General features: G+C 41.6%; 1 protein-coding gene and 1 long non-coding RNA gene across 3 annotated transcripts in view; one reads left to right on the forward strand and one right to left on the reverse strand.

The window, feature by feature from the left end:
- Positions 1-288: 288 nt before the first annotated feature.
- On the forward strand, positions 289-14,345 carry LOC121036982 (uncharacterized). Its single transcript, XR_005793556.1, has 2 exons — positions 289-808; positions 13,895-14,345. It is a non-coding gene; the product is annotated as an uncharacterized LOC121036982 (long non-coding RNA).
- HTR7 (5-hydroxytryptamine receptor 7) overlaps positions 14,276-18,798 on the reverse strand; it is an 82,951-nt gene continuing 78,428 nt past the window's right edge. For both annotated transcript variants that reach the window (XM_040485836.1, XM_040485837.1), the window contains exon 3: positions 14,276-16,002. In XM_040485836.1, coding sequence (XP_040341770.1) covers positions 15,960-16,002 — 43 coding nt within the window. In that variant the 3' untranslated portion in view covers positions 14,276-15,959. The remainder of the gene's footprint in view (positions 16,003-18,798) is intronic.

Here is an 18,798-nt window from a genome sequence, read left to right on the forward strand (position 1 = left end):
CTTAAGGTTCTAGAAGCACATGTGGGACAAGAACTATTATCGTGGCCCCTGGGAAAAAAAATATCTGGTACAAAACGTTTTCAAAGAATTACACTATTATTTAGCATTGAAGCATAAAGTTTTTATTTATTTATTTATTTATTTATTTATTTATTTATTTATATTTTTGAGAGAAAGAGAGAGTGGGAGGGGGGTGGGTAGAGGGAGGGAGAGAGAGAGAATCCCAAGTAGTCTTCATGCTCAGCAGGGAGCCTGACATGGGGCTTGATCCCAAGACCCTGAGATATGACCAGAGCCAAAATCAAGAGTTGGACGCTTAACCGACTAAGTCACCCAGACGCCCCAGAATAATGCTACATCTTACAACTAATGGCATATTAGAACAGATTATGTAATGAAGCACAGCTTTAGAACTGACTGATTTTCCTTTACTTTACATGTCAGCAAGATGAACGAAGTCTAGCCTGTCCAAGGCCTTCCCACCGTGGGGAGGGGCTGGTGGAGCTGGGAGCTAAAATATGACATCAGGAATATTCCATGTTGTAGATGGGCACGGGCGCTGGACTGTGGGGGCAGTGATCCACTGTCATATTTTCTATGTCGTAATTCTCTTGTGCTATAGACATACATTCAATGTTTGCTCCTTGTAACAGCCTGATCTTATCTCCGAAATAAGCAAGGCCCAAACCTACCTGTGTCGTGTAGCAGAAATAGAAGAGCAGTGAGGAGAAAACGGTTACCAAACAGCAAGAAGTGACCTAAGAAGGGTGGACAGTTGATGGAAGTGATGAGGAACGGTCTACATGGGGTAAGGAGGGGCATGGGTGATTTCTTACTTTGGGCACACTGAAGACCTATTGGCCACCTACAGTATTTTGCACATGTACTCCATAAAGTAACTACGCAGCCACTTGAAGATCTCTCAGATACCTAGGGAGGGAAAGATAATGAGGACAGGACTCTCTGCCGCCACATGTGACTCGGTGTCAAAGGAAAGGACAGATCCCTGAAGACTGGGGACACCTGGGCTTCATATAGTTTTGAACCTAATTAGGTGAACCTATTTCTTGAACGCTTTTATGTAGGAGTCCAATCTTAGCACTTCCCTGAATGCTAGTGGTGGGAATCTTAGCACATCCCAGCATGCCAGTGATGGGAAGCAAGCCAAACTTCCCAAATCATCTTGGAATCTGCTTAACAATTTTAGCAACTTCAATTCTGCCAGATATACCACAGGTACATTGCACTGCAGGCATATTCTTTTCAAGTAGGAATGGTTAAGGGACACGTTTGTGCTTTTGTCTGATCAGTTGCGGATTCTTCTGAAAGTTACCAAAAAGGAGTGTGCAGACTCTAGTTGGTTGTGGAAAGCCACTTTATAAAAATTCAGTAAAACCTTTTTGGAACAAAAATATTATTTCAAAGATGACCGCCAAGTGAATTTCAATAAAAATAAATCCTATTTTTTCCAATAATTCTAATTATTGAAATGTGTCAAGAAGGGGAAAAAAGGAGATTATATTACCAAAAATAAAAGTGATTAAAAAGGATCTCAAGGAGAGTTAGAGCTTTGCACTCCCTGTCCTGTTTATACTGGAAAATCCCTTGCAATTCTCTCCTCTCTCTACCTCCCATCCTCTTCTCCAGATTATAACAACTGCTCTACATGCAAAGATCTCTGTTTCCAGGACTATAGTAGTTGTTACTTAACTCTCTTTCACCTGAGTATCTGTCATGTCTCCTACAGACTGGCCAGGATGTTGCATTTTGTCAAAGGTGCCCACCTCCCTCAAACACACACTTCTCCAGATAATTCTTTAATATTCCAAAGTTACAAATAAGATGTATTTAAAATGAGAATTATCTGAAAAATAACCCCATTCTGAGGGTTTTCTGCTTTCATTTGTTAATGGATTAATCAACATTGTTAGGGCAAATAGGAAAATAGGCTCATCTGTATATTATTTGCATCCCCTACTGAGCCTAACATCATTCAAATCTAACAAACTCCACCTACCTGCAACAGCAACCGTGGACAAATATTCCCAGGAATTCCAGTCGTCCATATATGAAATATCTGATGCACACATTTCATATTGTAACTAGTAGGGGTACAGAGGCATAAAGTGCTTTCCCCAAAACAAGCTGCAAAAGTCAACATGTAAAAACGAGTTCCCTGCATCACAAATACGTACCTTACCAATTGGCAAACAGGTTAAGATGTGAGGGAGACAACCCGCAGAAGAGCAAACGACAGCTGGTCAAACCGTGCATGAAAAAGAAGTTCAATCCCACCAATAATCGAGACAGTGTAAACCTAAAAGTACAAAGTGATAGCATTTTACACCCTTCAGTCGGGCAAACCCTTAAAAGTTGACAATGTTAAGTGTTTGAGAAAATGTAAAAGTAGGAGAATTCTCAGATACCATTAGGGGGAGTGTAAAATGGGGCAACGACTCAGAATTTGGCAAAATCTAGTTAAGGATATACCTGCCTCCTATGCAGCAAGCAGTCAGGCACACGGTAAGGCTATTGCATTCCTGCGTTTTTTTTAAGCGTGTACTCCATAAGATAATTGTGAAAAGCTGTGCAGCCACTTGCAAATTTTAGACATGTAAATTTCCAAATCATAAATGTAAATAGTTGCAGAAGATATAATTTGGAAACTGTTATAAATATTGACATTAAAAAAAATAAAGCGGTGATGTCATTCTTTTAAATCTATTCGAAAGTGGTGTCAGGTAACAAATACTATTTTTAACACTGCACAGGGCCGCCTGGGTGGCTCAGTCGTTTAAGTGCCTGGCTCAAGTGATGATTTTACAGCTTGTGGGTTCGAGACCCCACAGGCTCAACCTGGAGCCTGCTTCAGATCTGTGTCTCCTCTCTCTCTGCCCCTCCCAAGCTTGCACTCTGTCTTTCTGTCTCTCGAAAATAAATAAACATAAAAAAAAAAAAAAACCCTACACAAACTGGTCTTGTTTAACATTTGGAAATTTTATCTTTTTTTTTTTAACTTGTATTTCCATTCCACACTACACTGAAGTTTATTTTAACGTAACATGTTATTATGTTTGAACATCTTTTTTTGATCAACCTATCACCTGTTATGCGAATGTGTATATAATGATAAATCGCAAAAAAAAAAAAAAGTGTATTTAAGACTCTGAAGTCTAAACATTTTTTCTTGATTTAAAAAATTATCACTAAATAACTATTTTAGGTGGTAATTTACATTACTAATTCTTATTAAATCTCATCACTATTAAATTAACTACTAAATTACTATTGGCCAAAACCAAAATGTATTGCACATACTGATAAGTATTAACTGTAAAAATGTAAGTTTTGATTGGAAATGCTTTTAATGAAATGAAGGGAGAGGTTTTTTTTCATCTAGTTCATGTATCCAGATATGAATATTGCTTATTGCTAAAATGAAAACAGGGCTTGTGAAATTAGCAACAAAATAAAAGGAATGAAGCCACCAGCAGTATGAATTTACCAACAGTATATTCATGATTAAGTGGATTTTCTTACAATAAATTCTACTAAATATACCTAAGTTATATAAATATAATAAGTACATGGCCAAAATGAACAAATGAGCTGACAATTGGTTGATGGGCAACACTGAGCAGGAAATTTAAGTCCAAAGGAAGAGTGTATATGGATTTATAATGTCCGATAATCTTTTTGCAAAGGTAATGCAAATATTTCTTCTACAAATCTGATGAAGTGTTTGAGAAAATATAAAACACTAACTTACTTGGAACGTGAGTTTCTTTTACTCAACGGTGTAATGTCGACCTCTAGGAGATACACACAAAAGTGTTTGCCTCCTCCTTCCTTAAATCATGCAAACAATGCAGGTGAGTCAAGACCAAGCCCTGTGAGTAATCAGTCTCTAAACTTTCTCCCTTTTAAGAATGAGAAATGGAAGGGCGCCTGGATTGCTGAGTCGGTTTAGCATCTGACTCTTGATTTCGACTCAGGTCATGATCTCACAGTTCATGAGATTGAGTCCCACATCGGGCTCTGTGCTAACAGCACAGAGCCTGCTTGGGATTCTCTCTCTCTCCCTCTCTAAATAAATAAATAAACAAACATTTTTAAAAAAAAGAATGAGAACTACAGGCCACGCTTCTCATAGACTGGTGTTTTCCCAGCATTCTTTTTACAACTCCTGAATATTCTTAGTTTAACACAGATGGATAAAGACCAAGGAGTTGCCATGAGTTCAGTGTCCCAGTGAAAGAAGACACAAAATTCTCTAATTTCTTACCTGTTTTGCTCACACAACTCCTCTTCGGGAGCGATGTGTTCTTTGACAATCAGGAGAAAGAACAGGAGAAATCATTAAACAAAAAATGTCCTGACACTCGCTTGACATTATGTCTGAATCCAGATCATCCCATGGATGAAAGTACCAACTCTAACTCCACTAGGGTTGCCAAATTTAGCAAACTTTCTATCTGCCTCTCTCTCTCTCTCATGCACACACACATAGGATGCCCAGTTAAATTTGAATTTCAGAAGACAACAATTTTTTAATATAAATGTTCCCACAGCTCATATTGAGACATACTAGATCAGGATATATTTATACTAAAGTAATACAAAACTACCTGTGGTTTACCTGAAATTCAAATTTAACTAGACATCCTGTATTTTATCTGAATTTTAAATTCTACCCAAGTTTTTGCCTTTAACAGAATATGTGCAAGGAAAGTCAGGAGGCCCTATAGCAGATTTATAGGCCCTCAATTAAAGAAGACCATGTGGATCCCAATATTTTGAATTGTCCCTTTGAGACATTATATTAAGATCTTAGGTGGGTAAGAGAACTTTCTTTTAGAAAATGGGAGAAAAAGATAGTGAATGATGAGGTGGAAACTGCATGTGGCCCTCAGGCAGGTCAAGTTTAGGATGTGGAAATCAACTACTTTAGCAACCATCCATATTGGGAAAACGTGTGTGCGCATAAATATGTATACGCACACACACGCATGTGCGTGCATCTATGTGTGTGTAGGTAGTGCAGTGGGGATGGAAATTGGTGCAGTGCATATACCCTAATTTGAAGACCAGTATTCTGGGCAGAGTTTCCCAACAGGTCTGCACTAAACAGGTTAGTGAGCAGTGGTCATGACACAAGATGCTGACCTCTTCAGCTCTCGGGGCAGCCTTGGATTAGAGGCACAGTGACATCTGGCAGAGTGACCCAAGTGAAAAGGGCTGGGAAACCCCATATATTACAAATGCTCCCTAATATGTGTAAGGTGACACATCCATAAATGCTCACAACAGCATTTTTTTATAGTTACAAAAATCGAGATGAAAGCTAAATGTCCATAAGAGCAAAAACGGAGGAATGAGTCACTGTATATTCAGCTAACCAAGTATTATAGTCCAATTAAAATGGAAAAACTTGACCTATAACTCTCAATATGAAAAGATGTCAAAAACCTAGCACTGAGAAAAAAGCAGACCACAGAAGGATGGTACACACACTATGACAATACGTGTAAAATTTACATAGGGAAACTAAAAAAAATACAACTGTCCTGTATTAAAAGCAGACAAGCACTGATTAGAAGGACGTACCATAACTTCAAGGAAAATGCCTGCTTCTGGCAGAAGAACGGGACTGAGGACAATCTCATACGAAGTCACACTAGCCATCATCCCTCCGATCAGAACTACTAGTAAATGGATCCTTCACACTAGCCACATCAATTACCATCCAAGAACACATATGAATAGTTTTCCCCACATGGCCCTCAGCCATAATATGCTTCATGTCAACATTAGCAGAAACCAATCAAGCTCCCTTTGACCTCACAGAAGGAGAATCAGAACTCGTTTCTGGATTCAACATTGAATACACAGCAGGTCCCCTCACCCTATTTTTCCTAGCAGAATATGCCAATATTATCATATTAAATACCCTCACTACAATCTTATTCTTTGGAGCATTCCACAGCCTATATATACCAGAACTCTATACAGTCAACTTCACTGTCAAAACCTTACTCTTAACACAATTACCTTTCTAGGAATTCGAGCATCTTACCCACAGGTAGGATTGAGTAAGAGCTATCACAGAGGACGCCATTTGGGCATCAGTGGGTCAGGCTCTGTTCTTCATTCTTTACACTGTTATTCATTGTATACACTCTCAACAACCCCATGAGGTGCTGGATAGTATTATCCCCATTTTACAGATGAAGTGACTGATGTACGGAAACACAGAGATTAGGGGATTTGCCAAGGTCACGCACCTCTATAAAGGATACAAAAGGGTCCTTAAGTGTATATTAAATCTTCTTTTATTAAAAAGGACTTGAAATATGACAAAACGACAATATAATAGATGGTTATTTATGATACTTCATTCTTTTTCTTGCTTTTTTGAAATATCAAATTTAAAAGTTCTGTTTTATTCTTTCAGAAGCTCAAACTTGACTGATAAGATCATTCTAAAACTCTGGTTATGAGTTTTTTTTCATGAAAACATGGGTTTTTATCTCAACTGTCCTCACCAACAGTAGATAAATTACATAAATGAGTGTTCTTTTTATTTTTGTGTGATGAGATAGAAGTGGAGACATTCTATCTCAGTCCATATTACACAAGTATGGCCATAAACTTCTGTGCCCCACTACAATTTATGGTATAATATTTAGGGATGGTTTTCATCCATAAAATCTATGCTCTGCATGATCCAAATGGATGAATGGGAATTGGGCCCCATCTTCCCTCAATTGATTTAATTAACTAAATCTTTTATTTTTTATTTATTCATTTTTTTGTAGATAAGTTAAAAGCCAATATTTAAAAGCTTGCTGCAATTAAATTTCTAAGAGCCAGGAGAATAAGTAGTATAAAGAGTAGTCTTTGATTCATGCATCCAGAATAGTTTCAGGTCTTCATTTTATCTCCACTTCCAAAATCTATTCTAACATTTCATCCCAAGCCGTTGATGAGGAAGTTGATGGAATAATGGAGATGACAGTCAACATTCTTCACCGGGATTGCTCTCTTACGCCGGAAGGGCAGCCGAAACTGTCTCACAGAAGCACGTCTCCACAGAGCCTAGGATGCCGGCCACTGGCCAAACCTCCCTGACAAATCTCACTTGTTACTGACTCACCCTCACTAGTTTTTGCTTTCAAAAGCTAGTTGTTGGCTCCATCGTGAGCAGGAGAAAGATCCGGCCCAAGTCACACAGATGGGTCTGGATAACAGCACGCTTTCAGCTGCACAGGCCCCTGGGAGTCTGTAAGTAACTAAACGACTATAGGATTCGCAGAATCCTAGAAGATGAGGGAAACACACGGGTATGATTTGAACCGCTCTGGCCACCACCAACTTGTCACACTGTCTGAAATTCCTATCAACGCTTTCTCAGGTTCAGACCTCAATCTAAGGGATTGCTGGTCTCAGTGTAACTATGTGCCTTGTAGGAAGGGGATATTGCCCCTGAATAATGGATTAGTGTATGTGATTAATTGGCTGCCAGTTTAGAGACAGCAGAAGATAAGAGAGTGGGACACAGAAGATACAAGTTTTAATGAGGAGAATCTAAAAAAGCACACATTATAACGCAATAGCTATGAGGGCAGTGTGTGTATGTTTGTGTGTGTGTGTGTGTGTGTGTGTGTGTGTGTGTACCAATATTCTATTGATAGAGTTATATATATATATATATATATATATATATATATATATATATATATCCTTGAAATCTATGTAGGAAGTTTTATATACAGAGAGATTCATTAAAGAATTGCTCGTGTGTGGGGCGCCTGGGTGGCGCAGTCGGTTAAGCGTCCGACTTCAGCCAGGTCACCATCTCACGGTCCGTGAGTTCGAGCCCCGCGTCGGGCTCTGGGCTGATGGCTCAGAGCCTGGAGCCTGTTTCCGATTCTGTGTCTCCCTCTCTCTCTGCCCCTCCCCCATTCATGCTCTGTCTCTCTCTGTCCCAAAAATAAATAAATGTTGAAAAAAAAATTAAAAAGAATTGCTCGTGTGATTATGGAGGCTGAGAAGTCCCACAATGTGCTGTATGCAAGCTGGAGACCCAAGCTGGAGACCCTGCAAGCTGGTGGTATAGTTCAGTCCAAGTCCAAAGGTCTGGGAACCAGACGGTTGGTGGTCCCAGGCCAAGGGCAGGAGGAAACCAATGTTCCAGCTCAGCCAGTCAGGCAGAGTTAATTCTCCCACTCTCCAATTTTTGTTCTATTCAGACCCTCAAGGGATTGGATAGATTCCACCCACACTGGGGAGAGGATCTGCTTTACTTAGTCTATGGATTCAAATGCTAATTTCATCCAGAAACACCCTCACAAATTCACCTAGAAATAATGTGGAGCCTAATCTCTGGGCACACTGTGATCCAGTCAAATTAACACATAAAATTAACCATTACAGGCAGGCTGCAATAGAAATGCAAACCAGGAGAAAACACTGAGGTGCTAAGTGCGCAGATCTGGAGGAATCCAAGAATAGGATTAGGGACTAGGAATCACAACCTTTGCCCCCTTCACATTATCTGGGCTTTAACCTTGAACAAGCATTTTGAGGAATTCAGTGACCCAAGAGTCCTCTCAGAGTTCAGACGCATATTTCCAGGCCCACAAAACCAGTCGGTACCACTGAGACGCATTTTGTGGAATGGAACGGAGGATGTAAGAGAAAGTACAAATCAGCTGGAGGGCTGTTCTGCTACTTACAAGTTAATGTCCTTGAGTTCTATAAATGTCAGGTCCCTCATAAAATGGAGATAATACCCCCCCCCTCCTTTTAGGGTTGTTTTACTAACAGAATGCCTAACGAGTGATAAACATTCAACCTATGTGAGCTGTTTTAATCACTGCCATAATACACACATACACACACACACACACACACACACACACACACACACACACACGTAAAAGCATGGACCTTGGCCAAAGTCAACATCTCATTCTCATTGGCTAATATTCAATACCTATGTTCAAAGATCTAGTCTTTGCTTTGTTGACAAACATTTGATCAGCTGCTTAGCATGGGGACAGAAAGGTGATGCATTGATTCTCAGCTGACCTTGTGCTAGCACCAATATGAATTAGTTAATGCCAGGAGTTACTCAGTAATGTAGGAATTAACCAGGACTGCACTTAAAACCAAACTCCATGTGTCTTTAAATAAAGTTGAAAACAACCTAAGGTGCTCTGTGGGTTATGTTCTTCCACAAATTGCTGGATTTTTTGGTGCCAACAGCAGGTACTGAATATTTAAGGGTATGTAAGAGAACCTGTGAGCATTTTGTGTATTTCTCTAACAAATGCCATAACTATATACAAATGATTTAGATGTTATTATTTCATATTAGTTGTGCTTTTCCACACTAACTGCACACAGTATCAGCTACATGATTCAGTTTGTCCACATGTTTGGGAATAGTAACTCTCAACTCGTGGCACCCAGCTCAGCTGGAGCAGAATCACCTGGTAGGTTGGCTAAAGACATTCTTCACCCTGTGCTACACCCCACAACATAATGAATCAGAATTTCTGAAAATGGGGCCCAGGAGTTTTCATGTTTAACAAGCTCCTTAGGGGCGCCCGGCTGGCTCCATCCGTAAAGTATGCAATGCTTGATTCTGGCTTGTGACTTCAAGCCCCATGATGGGCCTAGAGCTTACCTTAACCTAACCAAAAAAAAAAAAACAAGCTCCCTAGATAATTCTTACTCAGAGTGAAGTTTAGAACATATTGAGTGTAAGGCAGAAGGCAGAGTAGTCACTTGATATTACCCTTAGCCTCTCCTATACCACAATCTTTTGCCTTTAAACTATTATTGACCCTGTCAAAATTTAGTCTCTTTCTTTGCCCTATTTAAGAACAATCTGGGGGGCACCTGGGTGGCTCATTTGGTTGAGTGTTCGACTTCAGCTCAGGTCATGATCTCACAGTTTGTGGGTTGGAGCCCCACCTCGGGCTCTGTGCTGACAGCTCAGAGCCTGGATGGAGCCTGCTTCGATCCTGTGTCTCCCTCTCTCTCTGCCCCACCCCTGCTTGTGCTCTGTCTCTCAAAAATGAATAAACATTAAAATTTTTTTTTTCAAAAAAGAACCATTTGATTAATATAATCATTCTAAAAATTAAATACCTTTCAGCGCCTTCAGGTCAGCATTCTGGATTCAATTTAATTGTAGATAATGAAAGAGGAGAAACACAGGGGAAAAGTTGAGTTATTTGAGTTGAGTTACTGGAAGGCTCTGATTCGCGAGCAGAGGTCACTTCTCTGCATTACTCCTACCCCAAGCGTAGTTCTTAGAAGGAAGCTGCTCCGTGTAGTCCCCCCACCCACACCCCCTACAGCCTCCCTGCACCACGCTCACCACCACATGCTGTGGACAGGCCTTGCACACAGTGTCCTGCACACGTCATGATTATGCTCGTCATTTCTCAGTCCGGGAACCGCCCGGCTGTCCCTAACCGTACGCTTTCGGGGGACAACGGCCAGTGTTGACGTTTTTTTCTTGTTCTCCATGTTATGTTTGTTCTGACCGTATTTCCTGAGCTGCACTTTTAGGTCTACTGATCCTAATATGAAAAAAACGGAACTTACATTTTATATTTTCTTCTCACTTTTCTTGTAATTCATTTTTATTGTAGTTTGCAAACGCACAGCTGTGCAACACATTTTTTTAAATAATGCTTCCCGAAAGATAGCTTGCAAAGCACTGCTGTCCACCACGTTCCTTTAAACAAATTCAGACAAAACACAGCTCTACTCCAGCATGTTCTCACCTGCTAAACAGTAGGGGGTTGTCCTAGGTCACCCATGAGCTTCCTCTAGCTCTGCAGTTCTCTGTGGATACAGTTATATCTCATTTTCCTACAGGTGACAAACTTTTATGTTCCAAGTGGACTTCCTGCTGTCCGGTCGCTCCTCTACACCATCTCTCCCACTGTGAGACTGTGTGGGTTTAAGGAATAAAGAGCATTTTAATAATAGCGCAATCAAAATGTAATTAACAAAGGTAATTTGGCACCAAAAATATTATGTAATACACATCAAAGATAAAAATCTAGATATTTTTACCATCTGCTACTTTGGATTCTCACTTCTTTCCTCCACTGAGATTTAAATGTTCGTATCCATATATTGAAGTATGCATTTCTTTCTGGATCTCCTTGTATTTGCCTCATCATCATATGTCTCGCACTGGATTTTAATCATTTGTGTCACATGAGGCTTCCTTGCTAGATTTTTAGCTTCACAAGAATGGAGATCATGTTTGTCTCACCACTAGGTCCTAGGGTTCGGTCTCTGACATATTAATAAGTATGTATGGGGGCGCCTGAGTGGCTCGGTCAGTTAAGTGTCCGACTTCAACTTAGGTCATGATCTCGTGGTTCGTGGGTTTGGGACCCGTGTCGGGTTCTGTGCTGCCAGCTCAGGGCCAGGAGCCTGCTTCGGATTCTGTGTCTCTCTCTCTCCCCCAAAATGAATAAATATTAAAAAAATAAAAATAACTAAATAAATATGTATTGGAATAAGGGAATGAATGGAAGAATGAATGAATTTCTTAGTGGTAGAACCATGGATCAGGCTTTCATTTCTTTATAGTCTTTATATTTCTTGCCCATTACTTTTTTTTTTTTTTTTGGTTCTATAATCTCTGAGCATAAATTTTATAGTTTGAATAGAATCTAAGATTTCAGGTGTGTTCAGAGAGCCACAGTTACAATATCTCTTAATTCCCTCAACTCAGCATTTTTTTAATGCCAAATCCCCAATACAATTGTCTGCAAGTCCTATTCAGATGGCCGTCAACCTCTCGCTTCCTGCTTCAGATTAGCTCCGTGAATTTTCCTTTTACATTTTTTATTGTAAAAAATTACAATAAAAAATATTACATTTTATTCCCTGCCGCTTGTACTGCATAAGCAATTTAAAAAAAAAATTATTTAGCCAGCAGGGGCTTAAAAAGCAAAGTATTTTAAGAAATTCTTTTCTGCTCCAGAGAAAATGTGGACAAAGTAAGTTTAAAGAGAGATCCGGTTACGTCAACTTCTGTCTCTGAGAATTGGATCCCCGGAATTGGTTCTCCAGGTCTCCCTGCTTCACACTGAACGTCTGACCAGGTTTTCCTTTTTGGATCTATGCTGCTTGGATTAAGTAAGGCATGACCTCACAACATGTATTTCGTCCAGTGCTTCCTCAGCACGCTGACCCCCTGAAAGTTGTGGAATGTCTTCTTTGTGTGCTGGTAGGGACCATCTGGCGAGCTGTACATAAACAAGTTTCAACATATGGGCCATAACACATACGTGGCTCTGCTCTCCTCGTGCAGAAAATTAAGAAAAGGTTGCTCTCTTGACACGAGAAGTTCATGTAAAAGAAGCAGCACCGTGCAGTGGAGCGCCTGCCCTACGCTGCACACGGGAGACCTTACTTCCAGCCCCTTCTGTCCCAGTCACGGAGCAGGTCACTTGATCGCACCAACTTTCCTTGACTGTCTCCTCGGAAAACTAAAAAGGAAGCCAAGGAAACTCTGGCCTTCCATTCTCCCTGTCCTTTCTCTCCCTCCTTTCTGTCCTTCTTTCCTTCCTATTAAGAACATTTATTGCATGCCTCCTATATACGTTGCAAGCACAATGCTAAGTGCTGGGCATATTGGTGAGGAAAACAGACACGGTCCCTGCCCTTGAAGAATTACTAAACCATGATGGAGACATACATTAAATAAATCTTTGAAAACAGGAGAAGTATTCTGAATAGAGGGGGAAGGCGTGTGTGAAGGTCCTGGGATGGGAAGCCTAGACTGTTTAAAAAATGCAGGATTTATGGGGTGCCTGGGTGGCTGTTTCGGTTAGGCATTCCACTCTTGGCTTTGGCTCAGGTCATGATCTCACAGCTCGTGAGTTCGCGCTCCAGGTCGGGCTCTGTGCTGACAGTAAGGAGCCTGCTGGGGAGTCTCTCTCTCTCTTCTTCTCTCTCTGTCCCTCCCCTGTTCACACGCTCTCTCTGTCTCTCTCTCAAAATAAAAAAAATAAACTTAAAACATAAATAAGTATAAATAAGTAATGCAGGATTTGTAAACATTTCTATCCATTAAGTCGAGGACTCAGTTGACAGTCAAAATGCCCAAGGAAATTCCTACCACCGCCAGATGGCAATTCAAACCATCATTACATTAGCATAAACTATCTATAAAATGGCCTGAATTTTCTATTCATATGGTTGATACCATGCCTGTAATCAATGAATCTAATAAAACTCCATGAAAATACGATCATCGAAAACATATACACGCATCTCAAGCACATGAAACCGTGGTAAAGGCTTTAAGAATTATGAAACGGTTTCCAGAAAACCTAGGAACTCTATGAGTACCCCTGTTTAATATTTACATAACAAAACTAAACACGAGGTAAGAGACATTCAGTTACAGCTTACGAGCACTCTCCTTCCCAAGCACCATTTTGCAATCCCCAGCCTTGCAGGGTGACAGCTGACACTCTTGAGTGAGTTGAGAGATAAGTCCTAACAGTCATTCTTGCTGAACAGTCATAAAATATGGGTACAGTGCTTATCTCAGTGATTCTCCCAATTCTTGGCTAAAACAAAAGCTGTGCCTTTGGCACAAACGTTGTCCTGTGTGGAATAGTATAAATTGTTTGATATTTCTGTCATTCTCTCTCGGTTTCTCCCTTTCCCTTTCAATTGGCCGCCATGCGTGTAAAAGCATGTGTGGCCAGAGAGTTCAATCACCAGGCATTCAAGTCAGGCATGATAAAGAGCCAATGTGAATGTCAGAATTTCAAAAATTAAACCCATGTGAGAACCTGAATCAATCCAGTTAACCATAATGCCTTGTCTTGTGCTACAGGAAGGAAACCGGTCATTCCTTCCAAACTGCCATGGCCCTCCCTAAATGATATGGTGACCATCTGAGGAACATCTACCTTCAACCTGATGGCACACTCCTTAAAAGTCAGGACTTGCACTATTCATCTTTGATCCCTCTATGTCCACCATGCTGAATGTCGTAGGAGCCCAATAAATGCCCATTAATCAAATCAAGGACCCAACAGTCATTCGTAAAAAAAAAAAAAAAAAAAAAAAAAGTGACAAGTGACATGCAGTGAATTACAGACTGTCTTAACTACCTGTTAGGATTTCAGCAAAACCTACAAAGCTTGCCCTTTTGCGAGTCTACAGACAGCAATATTTATGACAGCAGACCTTCAATTAAAAATCATTACTTAAGTTCCTTTATTACAGCTACAAATAAACTTTATTTGATGTAATGTAATAAAACATTTTCAAATTTAACAACATTTATCTGACCAGAATCAATAATTTAAATTATGAATGTAAGTATATACAGTCACTTTAGCAAATCTGCGGTTCAGGAATTTGTACAAGCTTTGTCTGAAGCCCACCTCCCCTTCCAGACCCTTCTTTGTGTCTGGTGAGATGCAACGTCAGTGAGAGCGGAAGAAATCCATAATCCACGTTATCCACGTTACCCACGTTGCCCATAATCCAAATCCATAATTCCACATCCAGTGAGAGAACAGCCACATTTCTTGTAGGAAAATAATTTTCTCTGTCAGTTCTCTTTTATCAAATGAAGGTTTGTGTTCGCTCTTTCCCCTCGGAGGTACCCTCCTGATCCGCCACCTTCCTGTCTCCTTACATATTACATAGTACCGTTAAAAAAAAAAAAAAATACCATCCACAAAGGGGCCTCTTCTGTTTCCTGACCTGCCCTTAACATCTACCACTTTGGGGAGAGAGAGGAAAGAAGAACAGAATTGGCCAGGCACACATTTGTTTTAGGATACAGAGAACACAAAAAACAAATCCTCCTGAAGGAACGGAATGGTATTCGGAGTGTTTCCCAGCAGCGGCCCCAGCGACGTCCAACTCGCACCATTCACTTTAATACAGCGCTGCCCAAGAAGAATTAACATACTGATGCTCTGTCTCTGAAAGCATCAGAACCTTTCATGGAAACCCCATTATTCCCACACTTCCTCCCCAGAAGAACACAGTTATGGACCAGCCCGGGAGCCCACTGCATCGGTGAGAACCCGAGGGCCAAAAGTTCTGTGCCAATAACCGTGCTTCTATACAGTACAGTTAGGTAGCACTCCCTCTTCGTCCAGGTACACATCCTTCCTCTCAGAAGGAATCCCCTTCATCTCTCAGGACCCTTCAGAAGAAGTGTGAGTGCAAGAAAAAGCTTTATTCAGGTTTTAGGATTCTCTCCATCCTGAGATCTGTTCCTGAGTTAAACCGTGACAATCAATGAGTTAACAAAGAAAAGTACATTGGTGGGGAAGTGACAGGAACCCTGCAAAAAAAGCGAAAACTATTTGACAGAAGCTTTAAACCAGACACTGCTCTGGGAAATCATTTATATTAGCTGATGACGGGATTCTGTTTTCTAACACAGACATGCAACATATTCAACACTACGCTTACCACAGTTTGCTTGGAAATACACCCTTCTGTCCTACCACAAAATACATTCTGTCTCGTGAGTGATTCCTGAATATTCACCACAATGCCTAGACTCGGAAGCATGGGAAGTGAGCATTGGAACTTTCTTCTGTTTGTATGGACTTGGACACACGCACAGCACCAGAAACTGTTTCCTTTCTGAGACTCAACTCTGTTTGTATGCTTTAGTGCTGAGCCGATCTGGCTGTCTTGAACTGAGCACTATTTTCATTGGCACACAAGAGCACTGATCCACAGAAAAAGAGGAGAGGTCACCATCTCCCTCCTAATATGCTTTGTACAACAGATCACCCTGCCTGTCACGTGTCAGCCATCCCAGGAAAGGACAAAGCCACGCTCCATTCCGCAGTCTCAGCAAAGGATTGCATTGTTTCCACCTCTGTCTTGCCTGGTTTATTTCGTCTCCGCTATTCCGCTTTTGATCATGAATCATGACTTTTTTTTCTACAGTAGTCAGAGTTTTGTCTATAAAGAGAAAGAGAGAGAGAGAGAGAGAGAGAGAGAGAAGACAAGAAAATGATTTAGCAGAACCGTAAATGTGAGGTTTCGTTTTGTGGTGGGTGGATTCACTTTTTTACAGCATTCAGTAATTTGAATCAGTTATGGCTTTTAAGGGGTTATAAGAGCTTTTCTAAAAGGAAAGAAAGGGTGCTGTGGCTCTTTTCATAAATTTTATAACTTCTATAAGTTGCCGGGGCCTTAATATATTTGCAAATCAGCCCCGGATAACCCATTTAGACATTCACTTTGATAATACAGCTGTAGGCAAAGATGCCTCCACTCTCGAAAATCCCTGCAAAATACTATTGTACGTGCCCCGCATGAAAAGGATAATGATGACCGCTTATGAGAAGTGTCCCTCCCTTCGAGCCTAGGGGGGGTGCTTCATAGAAAGACAAGTGTACAAAGGCCAGGAAACCCCATCTCCCTCACCTCCTTCCTCCCGGATTCACGGAACTGGCATGAGTCACGGAGGAGTCTTGGCCAACAGCTGAGGACAAGACTCTTTCTCCTTGGTGTAGAGCCACATTCCCTCCAGGTCCACACTCCCCTAACTCTTTACCTTCAAAGGACTCAACTTACTGAACACCACATGTGAGCTTGAGACCTAAGTCTATCGGGGTTGTGGGGACCGGCCCTGCACCCCTGGGCTTTGCCTCCCCATCTCATCGACAGTGCCACTCTCACTTGGTTCTCAAAACTGGGCAGATGGGTTTGCCTGGTGACAGGCTCAGTTTCTCCAGAAGACACCGTCTCTTGCTCTGTCCGTCACCTCACGGAACGGTGCTTAAAGAGAAGCGCCACACTTCAGCTCAAACCCACAGCCCTAGGCTCCTGGGTTTGTGGGAACAGGCACCGCAGACAGGCCATGTCCCTGATGATGCTCCACACCTATTCTTGGCCTGGGGCCTCGGCTGGATCTCAGCACAGAGGGGAGACTGCACTTCTCTGCAGCTCAGCGCAGCTCGGCTCACATCGGTTCGTGAAACGGACCAAATCCCTCCAGTCCTCAAGCCGTAGCACCATCTCCCAGGCCCCCCTTCCCTTGCCACCCGCCTACCAGCCAACTACCAAATGTTCAGACATCCTTGGCCTCTTTCCTGTCTCAATACCACCCTTCTCATGTGGGCCCTTGTGGCAGGAGACCTCACGTTCATATTGGTCTCTTAACCCATCTCCCGTCCCCTATTGTGAAGCCCCATCTACACTGCAGTCCTGCTCTCACTCCTGTTCGAAAGCCTTCATCTCACCTCCTACCCGCCTGGGCCTCCGTGCCGACTCTACCCAGCTCCCAGGTAGTGCTGAAGACCTGCCCCAGTTTCCTTATCTACCTCCCTCCACATCTGTGTCCCTGTGTCTACACTGTCCCGTCTGCTATGAGTAGACTCAGCCCTACTTCCACCCCTGCCATTCCTTCTTGTTAAGTTCCTGCTCTTTATTCAAGGCCCACTCCAACTACCACCTCTTTCAGGATTCCTCTCTAAAACATTCCCCCAAGGCTTATTTTTCTTGTGTACCCATCTGTACCGTTTGATGTTATTTGGTGCAGTGTGTATCTACTCAGAAAACAAAACAGTATGTTAGAAAAAGCATGAGAGGCCAATTGCCCGCCTTTCCTGTTTTAATTTTTTTTTAATGCTTGTTTCTTTTTTGAGAAAGAGAGAGAGAGAAAGACCGAGCATGAGCGGGGGAGGGGCAGAGAGAGGGAGACACAGAATCTGAAGCAGGCTCCAGGCTCTGAGCTGTCAGCACAGAGCCCAAAGCGGGACTCGAACCCACAGACCTGAGCCGAGATCACGCCCTGAGCCGAAGTCAGATGCTTAACCAACTAAGCCACCCAGGCGCCCCATTGCCTTTCCTATTTTAAAGAGATATTGCAAAGTTAAAATGCAGGTTGCTGCCAAAGCATGACACAAACAAACTGTTATTATTACTAACTGATGATTTAATAAAGAGCCAAATTACAGTTAGTTAATGATGAGGAAACTACTACCATGGGGGTGGGGAGGGAATCCCCGAAACAGCAAACTTTTTGTTCATTTCTGCCATTAAGGCAACGTCCCACCACAGAAACCCAGAATTTCAGGGCCTTCCGGTTTCCACTAGGATCCATTTTGTTGTTTTGTTGTTGTTTGTTTTTTGGTTTTGTTTTTATCACTGGTTTCCATAAAGAAAACGCAGAATCACCCTGAACTCCAAAGCCGCAGCGCTAAGCGTGGGGCAGCAGAGACAGAATTCATAACAGGAACCCAAGATTATTCTGCTATCGCTCACCACTGAAATCAACAGGATTATAAAAGTCTGTTTTGAAGAGAAAGACACAATGATCACCAAGGAGAAGAAGGGAGAGGGGAAGGAAGAGCTATGTGAGCACAACTCCATGAAATTCCTTTATATGGAAGTATTTCATACATTGCTTTTCCATATAGTTCACTATAGTGGTGTCCAAGAACCAAAGTTGTCACAACGTGACACGTAAAAATAGTTGACGGCGATTCAAAGCAAATCCATAGATAAGGTTGTCAAATTAAAAAGAAAAACAAAAGGATCCCTGCTTGTGTCACAGTATCACACTTGGTTTTGTATAACCAGATTCGAACACGTGTGAAAAGGGGACAAAGGTTATAATTTAGAAGTGAATTAAAATTACCAGCGAGGCACACAGAGCTTTTCTCTCTATCCACTCCCTCCATCAAGGAAGATTCCCTACTGCCTGTTGGACTCCTGAGTCTTTCGTTACACTGATCAAGAAAACGGGAA

Source organism: Herpailurus yagouaroundi, unplaced genomic scaffold, assembly GCF_014898765.1.
Source record: "Herpailurus yagouaroundi ecotype Mexico unplaced genomic scaffold, PumYag 163, whole genome shotgun sequence".
Classification (NCBI taxonomy): Eukaryota; Metazoa; Chordata; class Mammalia; order Carnivora; family Felidae; genus Herpailurus; species Herpailurus yagouaroundi.